Consider the following 19,534-nt stretch of genomic DNA (forward strand, 5'->3'; position numbering starts at 1 on the left):
AGAGTGCATATTAGTGCATGAGTGCTTGGAAATGCTAAAGAATGTATTTTAATTTTTGAAATGCTTGCCACTTAGTGTAGACATTTTAACATTCTAAACAGTTGGTTTTGTACTTCAAAATGTGACTTAAACCCAAGAATCTGGAGATAGTTTTATGTCCGTACACTCTTTTTAAGGGTGGGTGTTTGGAGGCAAGTTTGGGCAAAAGAGCAGGACCCAAAGAGTGCATTCAAGTTGTTACTTAATCAAACAAAAACAAAAACAAAAACAAAAAAACAAAAAAGCAAAAAAAGCCCCAAAAACAAAAAACAAAAAAAAAACCCCAAAAAACCTAAAAAAGCAAAAAATCTCAAAAAAACCAAAAAAGTAATAAATCTTGTTTTCACAATGAACTATGTAAAAGAAAGCAGTTTATAATATCATGTATTCTAAAATAGCCACTTAAGTCACTATGCGAAATATAAAATATATTTAGGAAAACAGAGCCTAAGAGTGTATTAATTACAACAAAACAAAACAAACAAAAAAAAAAAAAAACCAACCAAACAAACAAAAACTCCAAGACTCACATTTTAACTTAGTACTCACAAAATTAAACATTCTTAAAAGGCTGTTTTGGGGTATTTAAATTTTTTCTTATTCCTCTTTTAAAATATGATTTATGAAAAAAATAATTCTTTATAAAATATGTTTAAATTTTAACCTATACCTCAGTCTTTCTTTGAATAATTCTCAGGAAATTCACTGCAGAACAATTTATTTTCAAGAATTAACGGATTTGTAGACTTCTCAGAAAAATCATCAAAGGAGTTTCCATGGTGAAGCAGTGTGAGTCAGACATTTTGTGGAGCTGTATGAACTGTATCTGATTGTGCCCCATCCTAACTTACAAACCCCCTGCCTCTTGTGACTCTCCTCCTCACAGTGTCAGTATATGGCCCAAACTACCATGTCAACTTGTCTAAAGACTTATAAAACATCCGAACAGGCTTTGCTCCAGAGCAGACTGCCTTTCCCTCCTAGCGGGCATGTCTAGCTTGTCTTCTCTTCATGGGGCTGTAGATCACACGTCAGTTCTGTCCATCACCAGTTCTCCTGCAGCCACGCATAGGTGTGTTCATACACCAGCAGCATCACAGCACCACCTGGAATGGAAGAGAGCTACATCTCATCACAGTCCTGGGAAGGGGCGTGGGGACTACTCCCCCACCCCCATGCCACCAAGTCTCAGGGGCCTTACTGGGGGAGGCTGGGGGCTTTTGGGATCATCAGTTACTCTGATACACAGATAGAAAACAATGATTATGGAAAATTCTCAGGGCAAAAAAATCAAGACCATTGTGAGTCTCCAAATACATTTTTTCCTCCATGAGTTTTTGCAGCTTTCGTCATTTCTCATCAGATTCTTTTTCAAGAACTTTCAACTTTAAAAAAAGTAAATAAATAAAGACATATTTAGTCATTTAAAGGCATGGGACTTTTCTGCAAATGAAAATGCTCATATTCCTCATATCTAGGCAATAGATTTTTCTTTTCCAGACATAATTGGTATCTTCTTTGGGTGTATTCAAGAAAGAATTTTCCAAGACCATGATTTGACAGATGTGTCTGGCTTTTAAACAGATTGTGTTGTTTGAACGTTACTTTCTGAATATTTGAAAACTCTGTTTTGTAAAAGGAAGTTGGGAACTAAGATTATTCTACATATTGGCATCAAATACATAGACTTGAACATGAAAATTTGGAAGTAGATTTGGGTGGCATGGGACTGCCCTTCACCATAATGAGATATTGTATCACCAGCTGTGAAATGTCTGGCTGTAAAGATAAATAGAAATATGATTCAGGAGAATACGCTCAGAGGATATAGAATCTGTGCACACTGGGGCAAGCCTGGCTCCTGATATAACAAATAGGGTAACTTCGAATGGCCTAAGTGTGTAAACAAAAAGTTACAAACCCAAATGTGGACAAATATTCTGAGCATGACTGAGGACAGGCTGGGCCATGTGAGTTGAAGGTTGACTTCTCTTGGAAAGAAAAGAACTTGATTTGGATCTTAGCTATTTGCACACACTGCCATATAATTAAAAAAGAAATCTACTGGCTGCACATGTTTGTATAACCATAAACCAAAGATAATTATCTGCCTGTAATTTTCATTTTTAACCCGTGAAGATACTCTATTAAACCCCATTCAGCTGATATACCTCTCCTGGAGTTCTAAAACTACAAACAAGTAAACAAACAAGAAGCAACCCCACAGACAGTTGCCTACATAATCATGAAATTTACGTTCACTAATATGAAACGCACACATGTGCACACATGTACCCACTCCCCTCACTCCCCACAGAGAGGGAGACAGACAGACAGATTCACACACACACACACACACACACACACACACACACACACACACACACACACACGGTGGGGGGAGAATCAGAGGAAGACAGAGTCACACAAAGATAGATGATAGATAGAGAGGTAGATAGATAATAGATAGATATGTTGGCTATTCTCTTGCAGGTGGCACCTCACTGTTGGCTATGTAGGGCTACTAAGGAATTTACAAAAGCAAGATTTAATGTTTCTCTAAGATAGATGAAAAAAATCTGGGTGCTCCCTTTCCCAGCTCCACTTTCTTCCCTTCCTCTTTTCCCTCCTCGACTCTTTCCAGTCCTCTCCCTTCCCCTTCCCTCCCTACCGTCCTTGGGTGCTAGGGATCAAACTGAGGGCCTAGTGAAGGCTAGCTGTATGTTCTACCTCTGATCTAGCTGACTTTTGCCCCAGGTATCTTAACTTTAACTTTTGAATTTTATTTTAGATCCCCCACACCTCTGCCCACTGAACCATCTCCCCTGCATCCTTTTATACTATCTTTTGTTTTTAACCTTAACTATGACTGATGTTAACTCAAAGTCCCACTTTTCTCCTCTGACTTCCTCCCTAAGACTTGCACATTTAAAATGTAGGAGAGGTCAGGGGGTTGTATTAGGCTTCACAATCTTGTTGAGGCTGGATAATAACATAACAACGCTTTTTGTTGCACATGACGTGAGAGCACGTTAGGATAGCTCACACAGAAGCATTTATAAACCCAAGCAGACATCTGGAAGCCTCTAACAGAGCTTGGGGGCAGATTATTTAAGAATTTTTGGTTCAAGGTCCTAATCAATTACCATTTTTGTTACATTCGCCCCAGTTACTGTTTTTATACCTGATCTTCTGAGAAGCTGGCTTAGGGCGTTGTCCTTTGATTCTTCACTAACATTAGGCCTACTATCTGGTCTTGACTGTTTGGTGAAGGAAAAATACAATATTCCTGATGGTTTTTATTCCTGAGTTGGTTTTGACACAGGGGCTGATGATTAACCAGAGGTAGGTCTAGATCTCATGTATAAAGAAAAACTCATGCTTAAAAGCTCACAGAGGTTGGGATAATAGATGAGGAAAGGTGGGATGATGTTTGGACACACAAACGTGTGAACTGTTACCCAGCTTCGTCTTCTGCACTCCCTTATCTAAGGTGGGGACAGTTTCCCAGATTAAGCCTGCAAGTCTGAGTACCGGAGTTCAAATCGTGGAATGGCAAAGAGAGAAGAGAATGTTCCAGAGAAGACTACCAGGATGTCTAAGGAGGGGCACATGATCTGGTTTTAAAAAAAAATGTGTGTGTGGTCTAGAACATATATTCATACTTAATCATAGGGTGGCTTGGAATTCGGGGCTATTTGCCCAGGCGGTTGGGTTTCCAGCAGCTATTTTCTTATCTGTTTACATAGAGGCATCTGGCCCTGTGGAGGGTGACAGGCTTTATTTTTTATTTTCATTTTTATTTTTTTGTCTCTTGTCCTCAGATAGGGCCTGAAGCCAGGAGTCTCCATTACCAACTGAGGGAGGCTGGGACAAGTGAGTGGTGTTGAAGAGCATTTCTCCTCAGAAGTGATTAGGAATGGAGCTCACGGACCTGTCCGTGCTCAGGGAAGCAAGTTCTCTTCTATCTTTTGGGAATGAAGGGGAGGCAGAAGCAAGAGTGAGCCTGGAGCCCAAGGCAGAGTTTTATAGGCTGGTTTCTCTGTGAAATCCTCCATGCAGCCAGAAGCCATGTGTATACTTTGGAGCTCACTCAGGCTTCAGTGTGTGGATCTTTTCCTATTGACTTAAGCTTGGTGTTAGCGCTCACTGGCTCCCAGCAAAGGCACAGTGTTTTAAACAAAGGTACAGTGTTTCTGATGGATGCTTTCCATGTCTTCATCAGGTGACTTTGTATCCTCAAGTTTTCATTCTCTCCCTGTATGGCGAAATTCTATGGTGTCTCAGATCTACACAGTTAACAGAAAAGATACCAGGACAATAAAAAAGGAAGGTCATAAATTGTGAGGTCATTGTTACCTGGTCCAAGCCTCATCACCTTAGGAAGCAGGCCTTTGTATAAGGCTAAAACCCTGTAACAGAAAGAGGAGGGCAGTTTTTATCCTGGAAATAGGTAGTAGCTTTCGCCATTTGCCAAGAAACCACTCGAAATTACGCCCACCCCCAACCTGGCAGTATCTGGTTCAGTATTTGCTGCAGCAAATTGGATGAAGGGAAAGAGTTACTCAGTTCTTTATTACAGGCTGTGTTAGTTGTGTCCAATCAGAAACTTGACTTTCATCAGTGAGATGGTTCTTGCTTTCAAGACAGCTGTGTATATGGGCAAAATGACTTTTGTAATTGAATTTAAAAGACCACAAGCCCAGTCCTCACATTAGGAAATATGATGCAGTTTAGATCAAAATAATAGAGTATCACTTGTTTACTGGAGAATATTGGTGGGAAGGGGAGGGAGAGAGGAGACAGAAACTAAAACTTAGAAAGGAAGATCAGAAAAAGGCAAATACTTAAAAGTTTAAGAATCCAGATTTCCGAATGCTTACATTTAATTCTCTTAGGACATAATTAAGACAATATTTTGATTAGATTTTTAGTCGGAAGACAAGTATTCTGCCTGCACGCCAATAGGCCATATACTATAACATCATGTTGAACACGCTGAAGAGTTTTTTTCCCAAGCATTCTCAGGCAAATACTCAGTGTATTTATTATATAGTCATGCTTCTCGGCCTGATCAGGATGGTGTCAACATCCCATTACTGTGTGGCCTTGCAAAACTTGTCTTCTATCCCACAGACTTCCTCAGACATAAGCCAAGCCTGGGAAGGAAGGTTTACTGGCTCTCATAGGAAGAGATAAATGAGAGTCCTTGAGCCTCGCATACTCATTAAAGCAAGGATCTGTTACCCTTCTTCCCGGTAGACCATCTCCATTGTTTTGAAGCAGCTTCTGTACTTGATCTCTCCTGGAACTGGCTGAGGTCCTTGGATCCTACTCTTCGCAACATCAAAGGGAATGTTAAAGACTGAACCCATTGTCCCGGAGACAAAACCAATCGCAAATTTTCTCAAGAACTCCAAGGTTGGATCCTAAAAGAAAGGAATAAAACAACAGAAGGGGAAGTAGAAGATCCTACATTGGTTAAACACTGTAAAGCAAGAGGTATGTGAGAAGAGAGAGCATCACCCTCCCACCCCATGGCCCCCATAGCCCTCCAGCCCCACGCTCTCGCTCTCCCGGCACCCTCCTGTTATTCCAGAAAGCACATTAGGATTTCCTAGGCTGGAACTTGTTTTCTTGACAATCCCATTGGCTATGTTTTTACACATGGTCTAAATTGCTGAAGTACACATTTCCTCACACAGGATTTATAAACACAGTTCATAAAGAAAGACTGGTATGGCATATGGGGATGATTTGTATAATTGGGCTTCACAATGTACTTAGTATTACTGTATCAAAACAGGAGAAATCCAAGCACACTATTAGCTAATTGGCCAGAATATTTTACAAATGACAGCAACTTCCACCATGAAGCCTACTAAAATGCTCGTGTGTGTGGACCCAGTGTTAAATTAAGTCAAGGCTGCACTCCGTCTGCGGCTATTCCCCTCCAGATTTTTCGCATTTATTTTCACGTGTAGCTTGATCCACTGTACTGAGAAGTGCTAGCTTCCTGTTATTAACAAACCAATGTGGGGCTGCTGCAAAACAGCCTGTGACATTCTGTGCATTAGAAACAGTAGTAAGTCACTGGGCTAATTGGCTCAAGAATTTACAACCCATTGTTCCTGAATCCTACACTTCCTTCATGGAAGGGAAGAAAAGGAGAAAATCAGTCAGGAAGAAATGGGGGGGGGGGGGAGAGAGAGAGAGAGAGAGAGAGAGAGAGAGAGAGAGAGAGAGAGAGAGAGAGAGAAAGTGGCAGGAGGAGGAGGAGAAACAGGAGGATGAAGAAAGAGAAAGAGGAGGAGGAGAAGGAAACACTTTTTTTCCCATGTGAGTTGGTGGGACTTAATTTTCCAATCCTCCTTGCTCTGCTTTCTGACATCAAAGGGTTTAATTAGGTCTTACGTGGGAGTCACTTTCCTTGGGTCTAGTTTTGTGGCCAGAGAACTTGCATTATGCTTTGTTATAATGAATTTGCTGGGAAGTTCTCATTATGTTTGCAACCTTCGTTTTTTTTTTTTTTTTTTTTTTTTTTTCCCTGAAGAGAAGCTGTATCAGATATTATGTGTGGTTAACTGACAGCTGTCCCACTCCATCTTCCTCTGATTCTTGTCATCCGGGAGCCACAAGGCCATGTGATTACGCCTTTTGTTTTCTTTCTCTTTTTAACCTAGCAGAGCTAAAGTGTGTGTGTGTTTGCACATGCGCACACTTGGTTAAGAAAATGGGAGGGGTGAGAATAAATACATTCTTATACTGAGGTCTGAGCACTATATGATTCTAGCTTCCACGGAAGAAGAAAGTAGGCCCCTAAATTCTCAACTCAACCAGGGGTCACAATCACTTGAAGTGCCTGTGAGGTTAAATATAAAAAGCAAGAGCAAGGGATTAGGTAATACTTTTTGGATCTGGGCCATACAGGTGCCAGGGGTTTAAAGGGATTTAAACATCAACAGGGTGTTTCTGCAAGAGAAACAATGTTGTAACTGCAGAATGGCTGAGCTGTGTTTAAATAATTCTCCATCCCTAGTCTTTCTCCTTTACAAGGAGAGAAAAATGCCTTGATGCTGCCCTTTGCACGGCTGTTCAGAAGCACCTGAGCTCCGGTGGGGGCAAACTTAACACCTGCTCCAGTTGTCTGACCATGGGATGAGTTATTAACCCCCTTAGAGCTCAGTTGGGGGGGTGTCTTTAGCATCTACATCATTCATGCACTATATCATTTTCTTAGAAGTGATGGGACATGCCAAGTGTTCTCAGTGCTGTATAAGACTGGCAGAAAGCAGTGAGTGTTACAGCGAACCATGTTTTCCTTTAAAAAAATGTTATGTATTTGTCTATACATGTGTGCCCTCTCGTGCCCTGGTGAGTGTGTGGAGGTCAGAAAACAGTTTTCAAGAGTTAGTTCTCTCCTTCTTCTATGGACGTTCTAGGTATGGAGCTCAGGGTGTCGGGATTGGAGGTGGGTGCCATCCCCCCCACCTTGACAGCTTCATGAACTATATTTTCTTAAGACATAAAACATCCTGTGAAGAAATGCTTTCCTAGTGTCCCTGTGACTGAGTGAAAATACCTTTTTTTTTTTTTTTTTCTTTTTTAAATTCAGGATGATGGCAAAAATGATGATTTGTATGCACAGCTGGTTGGGAAGGTCAGGGGACCGTATCAAACATTCAGTACCTATCTCTTGATCTATTTGTCAAAGACTGGGGGTGGGAGGCAGTTAAAGTTGGAAGTTAGTCTACCATACCTAGCGAAGCACTCTATGGTCAAGACACTGTTGGGATCTAAGACTATGCAAACCTCCACGCCAGCACTGTGCTCACTGGCACAAATACTGTCAAACTCATGTCCCCAGCATGATGACAAGACCCCCACTGTCGCTCCTAAATACAGCTGTGAAGTCTGGGCCCCATCTCAGGTCCATCTTAGTTTCCCAGATCAGTTTTCTTTCGCTTTGGGAAGAAGACTGAAAATAATTTTATGTGGGGCTGGGCAATGGCTCAGCAGGTACAGGATCTTGTAGAGATGCAATCCTGGCAACCTGAGCTTGAAAACTGGATGTTAGGAGAACTGACCCGTGACTATTGTTCTTTGACCTTTACCCACATGCCTGTGACTCTCTCTCACATACACAGACACACCCCCCAATAAATAAATAAATAAATAAATAAATAAATAAATAAGAAAGATCTATGTTGGAAACCAGTAATTTTGGTGCTTTTAATAGGCAAAATAGGGGAGGGGGCAGTCACTAGACTTGTGAGTATTAATGTTCTTGCGGTATGGCAAAGAGATTATCCCATATCAGTTGGTCTCGGAATCCATAGCCAGTCTGTTCACTGGACTTCATAATCTGCTTTGTGCTAGAATCCAGTCAGTCAACACTCTCGCCTTGCATCCTATGTCTTCACTATACCACCATGTGCAAGAAACTTTGGGATATTTTATCAGAAATTTTCCTTCTGTAATCCCCAGACACTGTCTTAACCAAACCACCAGACACCCCATTTTATGTCTGGCTTCTTTCTGCACATAGCGGGTTTTCACAGCAGGCCGTGAGTTCACAAGTTACTAAACTATGCACTGCCCTTCTGGGCCGTGTCTGTCCCATAGGAGTGCTGTGGCACACGGCTGTACTTGTACACAAAGTAAATAGACAAACAAGCAAGTATAAGTTAAAAAGTGGGAGGGCGTGGTACCTGGAATGGTAAGGAAAGAGAAGGGAGGGAGGGGATGGGGTAGAAAGAATGAACGAGTCCGCACGGGGATAAAAAGCTCCACTTGAACTGCCATTGTGATCAGAGATCCACAAAGAAGGAATCTGTCCTATCCCCCGCCCCCTGTTAGATTTTGGTAAGTTCTTTGTGGTTAGGTGACCGAACTTCTCTCCGAAGCTGTTCTCAGGGTTATCGATGCTGTCTACACAGGGTTATGGATGGTGCAGTTACAACCCCCCTCCCCCAGTACAACACCGCTGAGCCATACGGACTGCCCATTGCAGCAAGGACAGCGATGATGATATAGAATGAAGCCCAACCTTAGTCTTTGAGTGTGGTCATTGTTTCATACCTACTAAGTGATGTCTTCTCTGTTTTCTCAAAATGGTGGGGGATCCCTGTAAGGTTGGTATAAGGCCGGGAGAACATGTGTTGTACTTTGTTTCACCGAACAGGCAAGTAGAGGCATCCCAGTGAAAAGAGCCTATGGGCCATTACTTTTTAAAACTGCTTTTTTTTTTTTTTTTTTTTTTTTAAGACAGAGCTTCTCTGTGTAGCCCTGGCTTTCTTGCTCTATAGACCAAGCTGGCTTAGAACTCAAGAGATCCTTTTGCCTCTGCCTCCTAAGTGCTGGTATTAATGGCATGTGCTGCCACTGCCTGGCAAAGTAAGGTGTTCTTAATTTAGGAACTTGGGAGAGAGAGAGGGAGGTAAGCAGCCTAGAAGTGTGCTCCATTGACCTCAAGTGAGCTCTGGGAGATGTGGGTGGAGAGGAGCAGTGGCCATGCTGAAGCCAAGTGCTCATGGGTAAAGAAAGCCAAACTGAATGAGCTGCCTTGACTCAGTAGCAGAGCCAAGCTTGGGTGGTAGCCTCTGCCCAGACCTCCACTAATTAAGTCATCAGCTTCTTTTGCAAGATCCTGGGCCCCCACTCAAATATGTAGCAGTATAAATCCAGAGTGGGATGGGGTGTACGCATGGCCAATCATCCCTGCAGTGGGACTGAATGAGCACACTGCAGGGGGAAGCACGTGGCAAGGAGAGAGGAACTTCTGGAATTTATGTGTTGAAATCTGTGATACAGCATCTAGCTCTTGCTTCTTATAAGCTTGGCCACTGTGGAGTCAATGAAGGAACATCATTATTGCCAATCACCGTGTTTTAGCTAAATGGATTGTCCATTATGTCTTCTATTACTTAGAGTTTTAGCTGCATGCATTTTTAAAAAAATATCTGAAGTAAGAGGAAGGTGATCAGATACTCACTGTGTGGCAGGTACTGGGATAAATGCTTTCTAGGTATTAAATCCTCATTACATTCCTGAGCAGGTGAGATTTCTGAGTTTTATGGAAGGTTCCTTAATTTCCTAACTGAATATAAATTTAAATGAGGCCAAAGGGCCTAAATGGTTCAATTATGGAGAAATGATAAGTTCAACATATTGAGAATTCTTGTGACTGTCATGGTCTAGCCTGCAATTGTAGAGACATGAGTACTTGAATCTTGGGCTGTATCCAAGTCAACATTCCAAGGACACCATTTCTCAGACCAAAATTAAAAAAAAAACCTTTAGTAGAAGAAAGCAAAATTCAGGGCCTATGAAAATCCGAGTGACTATTAGTGGATTCACAGTGTCAGTTGCTTAACTAAACAGTCGGGAGAGCATTTAATTACGTAAATAAATATTCATGTGGATAAAATGTCTATCATTAAGTTCTTTCTTTTTTTCTTGGTTTTCTGTTTTGATTCTGCTTTTTGTTTGTTTCATGGTTTTTCTTTTTTTTGTTGAGAGAGAGAGTGAGAGAGAGGAGGAACTGGGGAGAACTTGAAGTCGTGTGGGTAGAGCATGGAGTAGGAGAAATAAAGGGAAGGAAAATAGTCAAAACACGCACGCACACACACGCACATACACAGTTTGAGCACAATAATATCTAACAGGATTCCATAATTTGTCACCAATTAGGAAACTTCTCCTGTATGTTCTCTTCTTCCTCCTTCTCTGTAGCATTAAATAATAAAAAAAGAACAAGCGCCACCTTACACTACGCCTGGCACCAGTGGTCCACAAGGCACTGATGGGGTGTCCTCATCCTTGTGCACTCTCTGACCCTTTGCTCTAAAATCTCTCTATCCGACTTGCCAGGTTTCCATGTCAGGTGGCTATCTCGCCAGCCCCAGGTCCGCCTGTCTTGCTGTGGCTCTCTGACTCAGACTCTGCTCACATTCCCAGCCATCTGCCCCTTATTGTTATAGTCACAATTCCCACTAACCTGGTAAAGTCAAATCTCTAGAGGCTTTAAATTTATCAATCGGATTTATATCAGTAAATTCTTACCCCAGAAAATATCTATATAACAAACTGAGAGCCAATTGATATAAACTGCCCAACTCAATAAAACAAATTGTCCTGTAACAATCCATCCCTTATTGGGATATTTGTAACTACCTGTGGCTATTTAAAGCCACACAGATATGGGTTCCCTTTCTCTTCCTCCATCTTCCTTTCTTCTCTTCTCCCTCCTATCTCTCCCACCTCTCAAAACCTCTCAGCCCACCTCCCTTTTCTAATGTCCAATCACAGACTCTAGCTTTGTCTTTCACCTGCTTTCAGACAGCAATCTACATTCCTCCTCCTTTTTCTCTTCCTCTTCTACCTTAACACTTTTTAAAGCATGCTTTTCTTTCTTTTCCTTGTTTTTGTTTTTTGTTTTATTTATTTATTTATTTATTTATTTATTTAGAGACAGTTTTCCTCTTTATAACCTTGACTGTCCTGGAACTGTGTTTGTAGACCAAGCTAGCCTCACTCAGAGATCCACCTGCCTCCTCTTCTGCCTCCCAAGTGCTGGGGTTGGAAGCATGGATCACCACTGTCTGGCACTTTTCCTGTACTTTAAGTACATTCCTCACACATATGCCTGAATCATTTTGTTCCAAATCTTTGATCAATGGCAAGGGCTAGCTTCCTGTTCTTAGAATTTACCATAACTTAAAATCTGTCACTGTGATAGTCTTTTTTCCTTATATTTAAAATAGGTCTTTTATAACATTTTTAAGGAGTCAGTTTTAATTTTCCTTCTACTAAATTTCAAATAAATATTTTCAAAATCTTCTTACAAATGTTGCATAACTGCATCGGGAGTGAGCATCCTACAGATAAACAAATGCACATGTCTTGTTGGGCTTGTATTTTCACAGCAGTAGGGGCTGTAACCTTAGAAAAAAGTATGTTTTCCTGTAGTGCTGGGGACTTAGCCCAGTGCTGCATGAATGCTAAGCAAGTGCTCCGAGACTTTACAGGGTACTTTTTATTTAATTTATTTCCTTGAAAACACTTTGTGGGCTAAAGTTAGCATTCAATTTCACAGACAAAAACACTGAGTCAAAAGGATGTCTGACGTGTCAAAGACACACAGCTAAATTGTAAGTACCAGTGTCGAGAATTAACACCAAGATGTCTTACAAGAATTCATGACTGTTTCTATATCACTTAGATTCTGGGGTGAGTACCAGTCCCTCTTCATTGAAATCAATGTTTCTTTGATCAAACATCACACTAAAGAGTCTCCATAACTTGAGAATCACTAGTGTGTGATTCCAAGGCATTGTCAGCTGTGATACTTTATAACCTATGTAAATTTCACAAAAGGAGTCATCAGAAGTGTGATCTATGACCCAAAGCATTTAATGATCAAAATGCTACCTGTTTGTTATTAATGAAACCATTTACTTCACATCATACACTGTCAGCAGCTAAAGACACATCGACAATATAAGACAATGGTACTTGAAGATTTACTATTAGATTAAGTGTCTTGATGAAAAGATTCATCCTCTCACTTTTTACCCTCTGCAGCCTGGGCTCTGATGCCCCTTGTAGTAAGTGGCCAGCTGGCTGCTAGCTTGGGAAACAAAAAACTGCTGTCCATTTTACAGGCCTTTGTGATTAGGTTCTGGTGGCTTTACCATGACATTCCACACAGAGTCCTTACAGAAGGAAGGGTTAAAGAAGATGGGAGAGGGAAGATTTTTATTTATTTATTTATTTTTTAACTAGGGAGGATTGGGGGTGTTTAGGAAGATTGCAGAATGTCTGCTTTTCTTTAAGGGGACTCGGGATATCAATCTAAATACTGAAAGTTTGTCTGAGAATCATCCCACCTATGTCAGCTCAACTTACATTTTCTCTCTTCCTCCCAGGTACCACCCTTTAGTTTCTCTTGGTAGCATATCAGGCAAAGCAGCCATAGGGGAAGTCATATGACTTGTGAGTATACACACTTCTTAGAAGAACTTAACTTCTTAACTTTTTATTTGGATTAGACTTGCTATTTAGAAGCATATTACTACAGAAGGCCGAGGTGTGTGATGTCAAAGTCTTTCATTTCCCTGAGGCCTAAGTCAAAAGGCATTATAGACACCAGGTCATAGAACATGGGGAGATCAAGATTGTTCTGACCTGAATACTTCTTTTCTATTAGGTAGCTTTTATGCTACTGGGAAGTATGGTTATGCAATGCTACAGGAGAAAAATAATCAACAGCTTTACCCATTCTTTCAAGATCCAATAACAACTGGCCTAACAAGATACGTCAGTGATACAAAAATGGCATCAGTGTTATGGACATAATCAAACATTTTATAACTGGATTTAAAACCAACTGTCAACATGCCCTTATGCCTGAAACTACTAACTGGGGGTGGGGGTGGGGGTGGGGAACAAAGCACAACAAAGAAATGGACAAAAAAAAAAAAAAAAAAAAAAAACAACAACAACAACCAAACAAGAACCATGGCCAGTTGGTCAGAGGCTATAGTAGAGAACCCAATACTATTATTCTGCTATAAAGTAATAAACTTCTCCAAAAATTCATATTGTTATACCTCTAGTGCCCTGTTCAGCCTTTGCTAGAGAAGGTGCTTTTTAAGTAAATGAAGATTAATACAGAGCTGGTCAGTGTATAGAGAATAAGAGATTATGGAGTACTAAGATAAATGTGACATCTAAATCACATCCCTCCTCACAAAATCCAGGGATAATTGTTCAAGAAGGGGCAGAAAGATTTTAAGAGCCAGAGGTTGTGTATGACTGTGGTAAAACATGACATACAAACCCATAATGGCTATGACTGTTTGCTTGCACAATACCTACACTGGATCAAAGCAGCTGAAACTCCAGCCTGGATAGAATTCTACCTATACTGAGGAACTACTGGCAACTGATTACTTCTGGAAGAGGGAGAGTCAGTCCTTTTCAGAGATGTGGTTCCTGAGAGGCTGCCCATGCTCCAGGAGTTGCTATATACCCATGAACACACAGGCAGCACCAAATGGACCCTGTGGGTTAGAAAAAACATCTATGCCCAAGTCTTATCAAAGACACTTCCCTTTGAAGGAGATGGAGACAATTACGAAAAAAGATCACAACTGGTCAAAGTGCAGTGATTAACTGATTGTGGGGCAACAAACCCTAATGGAATCATCTAAAACGTGACTCTTTAGGTTCAGGGAACATCATGGAGGAGGGTCCAGAAATACTGTAAGAACCAGAGGACCATGAAGCATGATGTAAGATTGTTGTCTTCTGAAATGGCACAGAAGCTTCACTCATGATGCCTCAACAATGTGATTGTCTAAATAAGACCTGGGCAATGCCAATTTACAAGCTAACCTGGAAGGGGGAATCTTACATACAACATTCGAGCCCACCTCTGCACAAAGAACTATAGGCAACTAGTAACTGCTGGAAGAGGGAGAACTAATTGTTCTAAGGGCTAAACCCCAAATAGGTTATCCAATACTGAATGGTCAGTCCTGAACTCACAGACATATATGCAACACTAAACAGACTGAAGGGTTTGACATTTATATATTTTTGCTTATATAGATATAATAATATTAATACAAAGAAAAGATAATTAACTTGTGAGGGATTGAGGGAAAGCCTGGGAGAGGCTGGAAGGAGGATGACATGGTAGGAATTGGAGGGAGAAAAGGGAGGCAGAAAGTGATGTAATTATATTTTAATAAAACAACAAAAAAAAAAAGAGCACATGAAGTTTGGAGGAAAAGCAGTGCAGTGATAGGGGAAGATTTATGGTGAGGAAAAAGAAGTATTTGATTAAAAAAATCATCATATGCATGAATAAAAATTTTAAAACAATAATGTTATATATGTTCAGGTCATCTCAAAATCATAGCAGTGTTTAACTCTGAAACAGGAAAATTGGATGCACCTTATAATAGAAAGAGACAGACTATACAGAGGACCACACCACTGGAAGGGTAGTTGAGGAATCACAGATGATTCCAACAAAAAAGACTCAAGGTCTGGTGTACCCACACATTTGAAGAGATATACAGAAAAATGACTAATGCCATGAGTGTAGACCTTTGATTGCTTGTGTTCATTCTAATAGAAGTTTGTGGAGATGGGCACCAGACTATTTGGGATGCCTACTTTGGAACCTTTTAAAGGAAAAGAATATGCCATGTCATATTGGTCATCAGGTATACCAGGCCTGGCACATCAAAGATGTTTAACCAGGGCTTTAGCTCTCCTATGTGAAGACATAGTAAACAAAGAACCACAGGTTCAGAAGCAAATCACACGGAGGTACAGAGACACACTGGTTAAGCACCTGGTCATGACCACAAGGCAAATAACAGGAGCACACCATTGCTGTCCCCACAGCTGGCACTGGTGGCCATGGAAATGATGTGGTGTGTCGAAATCACAGTTGCCTCCAGGTGATTGAGGAACAGCCAGTGTGAGAGTGAACCACATTTCTTTCTTTTTATAGAAGGAATCTAGTGTAGATGTTGGACTTAGTGGGTTCATGTCAACGAGTGGTGGTTAGTGTTCCATGTACCCTTTCAACCTGGCTAACATTGGCTCCCTTTATAGTTGGTGTTCCGTATACCCTTTCGTCTGTCTAACCTCGGCTCTCTTCTGTTGTTTTGTTCACAAACTTTTGACAAAAGCATTTTTCCCCCCTGATGTCATCCAATCATACTGTTTTGTCTTCAGTGGGAAAAAAAAATCTGCTATTGAAGCTTAATTAAAAAAATACAGTTGTTTCCACTTGACAGCTATCAGAAGAATCTATTAGAGTGTTTGTTTTCTCTTCATGTGAGATAATTTGGGGGAAACGCTAGCTCCCCGCTCCACAAAAGGTCACTAAACTAGAATGAGATGGTTTAATTGATAAGCATTCTTTAAGGGATGTGGAGTATTCCCAAGATTCTATCCTTGCAGGGCTCTGGCTTTTGGAATGAAATCAAAGTCTTGTTAAGAGTTCCGCATCTAAATGTAGCCGTTCAGAAAATAGCCATGAAAATTCCTTCCCCCAACAAAGCTATCTGCTCTTTAAAGTACTCTTAAATGTAAAATAATTTTCAAGGCCTTAGCCACTTAGCTCAAGTCACAAAAATGTACAAAATGTCAAAATGATTTATGATTTAAGCATAACAGGTATCACTTGATTGCTTTGTGTAAGTTTCATATACAATATGTTCTTTGTAATTATGTGTTACCCATACATTTACATGGCTAGATAATACCTTCAGAGAGCTAAATAAGTCTTTGGGTATTAACATACAAAATAGAAGTCAGTGTTTACACTTGGAAGCCAGTTGGGTTTTTATATTTTGGCATGCTTTGCCTGTTTGTTACCTCAATGTAAACATTGACTTCTGGGAAAACTAGCCAACCAGCAGTTCCAGAACAAGATTCTGAAGGTTGTGGCATCCAGGCAGTGGCCAGATTGGGATGATTTGCTAGGCAGATGGTGAACTAGAAGGTTTTGAATTGGTTTTGTCTTTGAGATCCCTTCCATACCTTCATACATGCAAATCTCCCATGCTTAGATAATATGTTTGATGTAGCCACTAGTCAAAGCATTCAAGAGGAGTCAACTATCTTAAACCTACATCTCTGGAATGTGACAGTCCAGACTGCAGCTTGCTCTGTTTGGTGCACTCATGCCCTTCTCCTGGGCCGGGCTAATGCTCACCTTGAGCGCAAGCCTGCACATTGGTACTGGAGGCCACTCTGCCTCCTTACCCTACTTCACCATGGGTTCTCACAATGTTCGAGCTACCTTAGTCGCACTTGCTGCAATGGAGAAGACTCAGTTCTCGTGATGATGGGTTTATTGCCAGCTTCTTCCATAAGACTATAAACCCCACTAAGGCAGGGGCAGTGGAGATGCTTAGAAAGGTGGTGTCTACCATGTCTGGCCCATGGTAGATGGTAGCACTAACACTTGTCAGATGCACAGATAATGGATTCACTGGTGATTTAGGTTGCTTGTATTTCTTTTACATTCACTTGGGTGGTGCCTGGGTGGAAAAATTTTGCCTGACGTTTATTTAAGAAAGTGTCTGAATCCCTGTCTCTTCCTCTCTGCCTTTCCCCATTCCTCCTGCCCCCAACTCATACACTCCAGGGAGTCTGTGAAAACTGCCAATGAAAGATGCTCTTTTACCACAGCTTCTTGTCACATATCCTGGAATTTCTCAGAAATGATGTACTTGTAATCTCCCCCAAGTGGTTCATAGAAAGGAGAATTGTTCTTAATGAAAGTTTGATGCTCCTACCCTTCCCATGCTGCATGGTTGGTAAGACTGATGAGCAAGTGAGGCCGAATCAGAGAAAGGAACTGTCATAAATTAAACCCTAGGCTCATCTAATTCTATTGAGAGCCTTCCCTTCACAGTACAAACAGTCCAGTGTATGTTCTCCACTCAAACCCAAATGTGTATTTTCCATTCAGCTCAGTGTACACCTTAGGGAAAGGGGCTCTCAATCATGCAACCAACAGCACTGAATGTTTCTTCTGCTAGACTGAAGGTTGTCTGGCACTTTCTATGGGGTCTAGAAAAGAAAAATGATATTAAAAACAAAAAAAGGAAAAGTGTTTGCCTCCATGGAAGGCATTTTTCTATGGCTATTACATCAGAAGAAAACAAAATATGATTGATTTGAGGCAACGTATAGTTGTCTCAGACAACTAGAGAGACAGGCCTCAATGGTTTATTAAGCAGGAAATACTGAATAGATGAAAAATTGTTTTCTCAACCCCACACATGTAATTTATATCAGGACAGAATTTAACACACACACACACACACACACACACACACACACACAACTCTATTATTCTTGGCACAATACCTGGAAACATCCTTATTTGGAACTTAAAGTAAAAAACACAGTTTAGTATTTATGACAGCTATAATTAAAGAGTTGATACCTATTATTTTGCTTATGAAACTATCTGAAGAAAAAGCAAATACAGATATAAAAAACAATCATCAGAGGCATGGGGTACTTTATTGTATGATTCTGATTTGCATGTCACTATAGAAAGTAGTGGACTGTGAAGAGCCCTAAAGTGGGATGGGAATGGGAGATTTTTATTTTTACAATGAAAACTTACACCTTTATCGATCTGAAAAAGATGTCAGTATTCAAGTTAATGAGTATTTGTTTCGAGTGGGCTTTACTATGAGAAGTGGACGGCCTCTTTCTGGGGAGGAAGAATAATTCTTCATGCTGGCATTCTGTTTTATTTCTGCAAGATGTGAATGTATGTGCCATTAGCTGAGTTCTGTGGTTAGGTAATATCCCAAACGGTCTTTCCTGTGCTGAAGCTACTCACTACACAACTCCAATTCCATATCCTACAACCAAGCCTGGCAGAGTCTAGCCCGGGGCACCATTTCAATGAAATTTAGTTCTTCCAGGACTATGGTTCTGTGTCTAGGGATTAAAGAGTGTAGATGTGAAGGGGGATGTGGGGGCAGTGGCAGGTTTAAGGCAAGAATGGAGGAGAAGAATTTAGTTATATTATCTGGGCATTTTAGCTACTTTACTTGCCTAAAAATTCATACTTTAAAATAATTTTAATTATTTTTAAGTTAATTTTTAAAGTGTGTGTGTGTGTGTGTGTGTGTGTGTGTGTTGCACAAGTGTTGTGCAGGTACATGAGAAGGCTAGAGGCATCTGATGCCCTGAGAGCTGGAGACAGCAGGTGACTGTGAGCTGCCTTTCGGGGTGCTGGGAATCATACTAGGGGCCTCTTGGAAAGTGCTCTTAACTACTGAGCCAACTCTCCGCCTGTAAATGTTATAATCCTTTTAGAGAGGTCAGTTATAGTGAAACAAAATATAGCATAAAATGTGGAGTTGGGAGTTAGGACATAACAGGCTATATTGCAGAGTTTTGGTGTCCAGCTCAGATTATGTTAGCAATTTTCACTTTCGAGCTCTAACTTCTTGCTTGGTCTTAGCAGAAAATGAGTTATCATGATGAGAATCATGTAAAATAAAGTCTACAAGACTGGTTTCAATACTGAAATGGAACAAAAAGTCAGAATAATGATATTTGAAAAATTTATGTACTAGAGACAACCAATCTGAAAAGCTAGTTAAACAGCTTATGGCTTCGAAATCTGACCTGAATTATCTGGGTTTAGTGTTTCAAATTCCCATTTCTCCTCTGCAGACACACTTTACAGTTGATTAAAATATTCAAAAGTGACTTGGGCAACCTGTTTTATAAGGTACCATTAAAATTTTTATTGATTTCTTTCTATTATAAAATTAATACATACTAAATGTAAAAGCTTTCAACTATTGAGGAGAGTATATAAGGACGACTTCCCTACTTTCTTATACTCAATGGCCAATCTCTGTCTCTCTGTCACACACACACACACACACACACACACACACACACACACACACACCTCGATTTCTAC

General features: G+C 40.6%; 1 protein-coding gene across 2 annotated transcripts in view; it reads right to left on the reverse strand.

The window, feature by feature from the left end:
* Window positions 1-1,038: 1,038 nt before the first annotated feature.
* Window positions 1,039-19,534, reverse strand: part of SLC25A21 (solute carrier family 25 member 21) — a gene marked incomplete at its 5' end in the record, with an annotated part of 482,512 nt that continues 464,016 nt past the window's right edge. For both annotated transcript variants that reach the window (XM_080921836.1, XM_080921835.1), the window contains 3 exons: window positions 1,039-1,145; window positions 4,399-4,451; window positions 5,287-5,468. In XM_080921836.1, coding sequence (XP_080777962.1) covers window positions 1,084-1,145; window positions 4,399-4,451; window positions 5,287-5,468 — 297 coding nt within the window. In that variant the 3' untranslated portion in view covers window positions 1,039-1,083. The remainder of the gene's footprint in view (window positions 1,146-4,398; window positions 4,452-5,286; window positions 5,469-19,534) is intronic.

The sequence above is a fragment of the Micromys minutus genome (assembly GCF_963924665.1).
Source record: "Micromys minutus genome assembly, chromosome: 1".
In the NCBI taxonomy this organism is placed as follows: Eukaryota; Metazoa; Chordata; class Mammalia; order Rodentia; family Muridae; genus Micromys; species Micromys minutus.